This window comes from Ambystoma mexicanum, chromosome 9, assembly GCF_040938575.1.
Source record: "Ambystoma mexicanum isolate Mex_15411 chromosome 9, UKY_AmexF1_1, whole genome shotgun sequence".
NCBI classification, from domain to species: Eukaryota; Metazoa; Chordata; class Amphibia; order Caudata; family Ambystomatidae; genus Ambystoma; species Ambystoma mexicanum.
This window is the reverse complement of record NC_090931.1, coordinates 844,587,439-844,593,438: the sequence shown is the minus strand read 5'-3', so window position 1 is coordinate 844,593,438 and position 6,000 is coordinate 844,587,439. Positions and strand designations below refer to the sequence as shown.

At 42.1% G+C, this 6,000-nt stretch overlaps 1 protein-coding gene across 1 annotated transcript in view; it reads right to left on the bottom strand.

Moving 5' to 3' along the window:
- Positions 1-1,040: 1,040 nt before the first annotated feature.
- CPS1 (carbamoyl-phosphate synthase 1) overlaps positions 1,041-6,000 on the bottom strand; it is a 236,985-nt gene continuing 232,025 nt past the window's right edge. Inside the window, exons 36-38 of the mRNA XM_069615912.1 lie at positions 5,598-5,710; positions 4,302-4,431; positions 1,041-3,080 (exon numbers count right to left, since the gene is read on the bottom strand). Coding sequence (XP_069472013.1) covers positions 2,982-3,080; positions 4,302-4,431; positions 5,598-5,710 — 342 coding nt within the window. The 3' untranslated portion in view covers positions 1,041-2,981. The remainder of the gene's footprint in view (positions 3,081-4,301; positions 4,432-5,597; positions 5,711-6,000) is intronic.

Here is a 6,000-nt window from a genome sequence, read left to right as displayed (position 1 = left end):
GCCCACGGGCAGTCCAGCACCGAAATGCAATGGCAATTCCAACCTGAACGAGAGTACCACCAGCAACCCCATACACGTGTTTCACCCTTGTTGGGGATCATCAGTGAGGTGAAGCTGATGCCTCTCTAAGCACAGTGAGAGGGAGACCACGTCTGGTTGCCCCCAGGAGACCTAGGGTTACCAATCCCAGGTTCCTTGAAATTTAGTTTGCAAAGGTAGCGGGCGCCCCTCTCTCGACAGAACAAGGCCTGATAACCTGTTCAGTGGTTACTAACCACTTGAGAGTTCGCAGCCACTGCTTTTTTGTTCTTTCGAGAGAGGGGCGCCTGCTACCTTTTTTGTAATTTTGAAAGGAACTTGGGGTTGGTCACCCTAGGTTACCTGGGGGCAACCAGACGTGGACTCCCTGCTCACTGTGCTTAGAGAGGCTCAGCTTCACCTCACTGATGATGCCCAACAAGGCTGAAACACGTGTATGGGGTTGCTGATGGTACTCTTGTTCAGAGAGGAATTGCCATAGCATTTCGGTGCTGGACTGCCCTTGTGGGCGGGACAAAGACTTATATGCAAATGGATATTTCCCATCTGTGAAGGTACAGTGAGCAAAAAGCAATGGCTGCGAACTCTCAATGTGGTTAATAACCACTGAACAGGTTATCATGCCTTGTTCTTTCGAGAGAGGGGCGCCTGCTACCTTTTTTGTAATATATATATATATATATACATATATATATATATGTATATATATATATATATATATATATATATATATATATATATATATATATATATATATATATATTATATATATATATATATATATATAATTCTGGCCTAACAAGATCTAAAGTAGTGTCCTGCACAAGTCCCATGTAATTGACACATGTAGGCCTGTGTAGACTACTAGTCAGATTTAAAAGACACCCACATGGAAATAGTTTCAAAATTGGCTTCCATTCTTGCAGCAGGGTTAAGAAATGTGTGTAAGAGTTGCAGACTCTGATCTAAAGCACAGGAAACACAATAAAATAAGAGTCATGTTTTGATTCAAAATAATTGAATTCCTTTAATCTTCACAGTCAGTTTGACATTCACAAAAATAATGTTTTGTAGAACAAAGGTCTTCTGGCGTCTCCTTCTGTTCCTATCTATTTCCTCTGGGTTTGTTGTAGCTTATCACAGACCACATCATTTTGCAATATTTACTAATTTAATGAAATGCACAGATGATATCCAGAGAGACGTACCCAGACATGCTGGGGTAAATATTACAAGTGTTGAGTGTTTCATGAAGGCAGCCCCACAAGTGCTCTCAACTGGAGTATGTGTGACAAACCTGGGACATTCAAAGTAAACAAGGATCATGGCAACTGGAAGGCTTTATAAACAGCTAGGTGACTATCATTGACTATGTACTTCATTGGCGGTGGGACACTGCGCATAGGTCGGAAGCGGATGGAGACATTTACCAATATTTACCACCCTTGGTCCAAGTTCAACCACACTTGCTCTGCAAGTAGAACTGAGGAACGCTTTGTAGCACCTGTGGAATGTATTTCATTGTTGGGTTATGAGGGAGTAAACTGTGATGTTGTCATCAATATTACACCCCTGGTGAGCTCAATGGAGACGTATGCAGAATTCTCAACATCACATCACTGCAAGCAATGCAATGTTCAGAGAACAAGCTTGTTATCGGAGATTGCATTTGCAGAAACATGGGAGCCATGTTGTTCACGGTTCAGTGCTTTCTGGTGTCTTAATCTGCTGGGAAACATACGAGGTAACACTACTTGTTGCTATATCAATGCAATTGGTGGGTTTCTCAAAAGCTAAGTGAATGTTACGTCCTGCGATTGACAACACATTGGTATCTCTGGCTCTATGGCAAAGGTTTCACAAGTAGCCACATTTCTGAGCCAATGCAGTACTTATTTTAGTGGTGGGAAAAACAAACAATCTCCTCTGCCGTAGCAGTGATATGATTAGGCATTCTAAGATGTCGCATCTTTTAAAATATTTGTAATGCCCACCAAAGAGTACGAAAACCATTGGATTCTTTGCATGCAAAATGACTTCAGAAAAGAAGTGGGCCCCACAGGTTCTACATCTCTTCGATGGAATGCACAATTTAAGGTAGATATTTTGCTAGATGGTAGAGTGAGAGCAACTCCAGATGAGGGTTTGGCTTGTCTATTTTATTTGATAAATAAAGGCAAATGTAACACCCAGAGGTCGCTTTATGGAGAGAAGGTAAGGCGATTCATCCACATCCTACTGAAAGCAACCAAAAGTAATGCCTCAGCAACGGATCTGCACTGGTTTAGCTTGGAGAAAGGGTCACAGATATGATTTTCGACACAAGGAAAGTGACTCATCTGGCTAAGGCTCTTGGGGACATGGTTAAAAGGAAACAAGCACAACGTGGGCTTTAGGAAAGCAAATGCCATGTTCAGAATCAGAAAAGCAGAGGCTGATGTTTTGTATGAGTGAAAACCATGAGAGTGCCAGAGAGAGATAACCAAGATCAAGGATTCCAGAAAGGCAATATCACTGACTTTACAAGAGGGTTTTCTCTCATCCTAAACCGTGCCGAAGGCTTCTGGCTCCTGTCCATACAGAGTGGAGAGACTGGGGAGGGGTGTTTGTGGAACAACCTCATTGGGGAAGAGACCTAGCTGTGAATTGTGGTTGGAGGAGAAATATGCTAGCACAAAAGAAAACAATTCAGTGGTGCATGCATTTAAAAGACAATAGAATACATGTGAACCGTGTTTGTTTTTCTGGAAGTGGATCCTAAACGTCAACAGTCAATCCATTGAAGCAGATCTTCCTTACAGCCTCAGCTACATGATACAGAGGCTATGCTACATAGAGACATCAAAATGACAGTGGAAGTCTACAATCCATCCAATGGCACGCTGGAAACCCGCTTGTTCCGTGGGTGCATGAAGGGTCCGCAGAGGGGGTAATATGACATTCTAAGAACGTTTGGCTCCACCGAATTGTCTGTAGTGGAAAAGTGTTTTGGTATCCAAATCTCCAGAGTACTTGACCGCCTCGGCAAAGAGTTTGACCACCTGGAAAAAACAAGTGTCGGAGCTTCAGTACCATAAGTATTTTCACATGTGTTCACACAAATGAGAGAGTAGGTAAATGGACAGGGGGAAGATAAACAGAAAAAGGGCAGAGAAAAATGGCGACAAAGAAACCAAAAGACTTTGAAAAACAATCAGGAAGTAAAAAAAAATGCCATTAAGAACATATCAACAAGACACACGCTTAATAGTTTTTTAATATCATTGCATAACATTGACCTTAAATTCAAAGCACGCGTTAAAGACTTAGCAAAGTGATGTAATGAGGCATTGCACACAGAATATATCATCTCATTCAGACATCCATATCATTGCACTACTAGTGCCCTCTACTGTTGATCAGATGTTCTGCAACCATTCTACAGATGTATATGGTTGCTTAATGGAAAACCACCCTGGCCATGGATCTATGTAGCATGTGGACTCCTTCCCTGGCATGCTCATCCCAACTCTTTCTCCCCATTGCTCGTAGCATTCCAGGGAGTGAATACGGACCATGGGAGCATGCAGACAATCCTGGGACTCAACATATGGGATGGAAATGAGGTCTACTGATTAGTCCTCATATGGTAAGGAGCAGTGAGATGAAGTGCTGGCTCTATAACGTGCATACCCTGTATCATCGCTGTTAAATCTTCACTTCACTTACTCCACTCTTAAATTGATCAGGTTATATGCTGTCCTCAGTTGCGATTAAGTGGTATTTAAATATATTAGTAAAATATGTGTGTGTTTGGAAAGCCACGCCAAAAGAATTTTCTGTAACTCGCTTGGTCGCCATCTCTCTTGAACTCTCACATGCATACACGCACACAACTTTTTTTCTTTCCGCAACACTGACAAGTAACATCTGTGCCTAGCCTCGCTGGTCTCTTGTTCCATCTCTTTTAGTAAAAAATTGATTTTTTCCAATATTTGAACACTGGTGCAAAATTGAAAAACAAACTATTTTCCTGAAATAAATTCAACAAGACAGCATGATCAGAATACCCTGAAATGGTCTATGGAGAAATTGGCCAATACATGACCTCATACGTGGCCTAGTGAGCCCACGTTTCATTGGCCTGGTCTGTTGGCCAAACCTCCCAATGTACCCACAGACAAGCCTGCCTCTACCTTATAAAGGATGGAGGGGACACACACAGGTCTGCTGTCAATTGGGGTAGGCAGGACATAAAAGCAGCAGAGGAACTAATACACCACCTGGAAATTGGTGAGAAGAGGGATCCCAGAATCAATCGTCGACCGGCGGATCAGGAAGTTGTCTCGTACAAATTTAGTGTTGTTGTTGGGTAGGTTAATCACCATATCGATATTTCCATCTTTGATCAACCTACAAAGAAAAAATGCCTGATTCAGGTGTTGTCCAAAGCTCAGCATCAGCAGATGTTTCCCATTTAAGTTGATGGGGCAACAGTTCTTGACAAGCTGTCCCAGGTGAATTCTTGGCTATTCTATTGTCAAATTGAATGTGTGATTAATTGATCTGGCATCCTCTTGCTCAAAATAATTGCATTTATTTACTTGGCAAAAGATGCAATGGGAGAAAAAGAGTGGTCTTCAGTATTTTACAAAAATCGAGGCGTGTAAACATTCCCCTGAATTTTAAGAAATCTCCATAATAATGAAAATATTTAAATTCCCTAGAAAGTGCATTCATTATTCATATTTCAACGTGAACTTCACTGAGTATGCAACTTTCTATGCAGAGCCTTCAACCTATTATGCAGTACTGACCTCCAACCACAAAGCAGGCACGGGGAGGTGTACTGGATGCTACCAATTACATGAGTCCGGAGCATGTGTTGTACTATTGAATGTAGTTCAATGGAAAATTAGCACAACTCCGTGGTTTTGAAATGAGATTACAAAATCCCATTTCAAAAGGGACCAAATGTATATGTGGGTAGGGGAAATAATGATAGGTGAAGGGGAAGAGAAGGGGGTCGTGAGTACCACAATGAGGCATGACGAAGGGTGGGGCAACATACCTGGATTCGATGAAACAACATAGATTATCACTCCATCATTTTAAATTCTCAATTGTGAAATAATGAATCACACATTTCTGTTGGTATCACTACTTCACAACTTGACATTTATTTGCTATGGAACAAAGTCAGGAATGTGAACAAACAGACAACCCCTGGAGGCAAAAGACCCATGAGTGCTGAGCAAACCACATACTGAGAGCATGTATTCCGATTTTGATATATCTTGAAATAATTAAGCTTCATAGCCTGAGGAATAAGTCATTATCGCTAGGTAAATGCCTTCCTCAAGTTATGGCCTACGGTGAGGTCAGGCCACAAGCTGGGGAAGGGCAATCACCCCAAGCAAGGCTGACCCTTCCCGAGGTCCATAGGACCCATTAGGGGGTAATCTTCTGCCATATTGAGGTACTGTTCTCTTACACTGAATCGTCAGCTGCTCACCTTGAAATGCTGTTCCAGGACCAGGCTCCTTAAATGCCCAGAATGCCATTCCCCACTCACTCACCTGTTGATAGCTGGTAGGTTGGGGTTTTGCCCCTCTTGGGATGGCCATGCCACAGGGGTTGCGGGTACATCATTGGCATTGAGCCAGGATGCAGTGGCATCTGTGGCATAGAGCTGCAAGGAACAGAGAGGGGAAATGTAAGCATAGTGTGTAAATGACTCCAGCCTGGCTGAATCCAAAACATTTTCACACATCACATTCCTACCTTGATGGAAGGAAATTAGCATTGGTCATGTGTTTTGAAGAGCAGATGGCAATGATTAGCTAAGTACACTGTCTAAGACGGCCACCCTAGCACTGTGCAAGGCCTATCGAACTTTGTATATACAAAATAAAATAAAGGGAAGAACTAAGTGCTAATCACTAAAAAAAAAAGGATCTATATGATCACTGCAGAAAAACA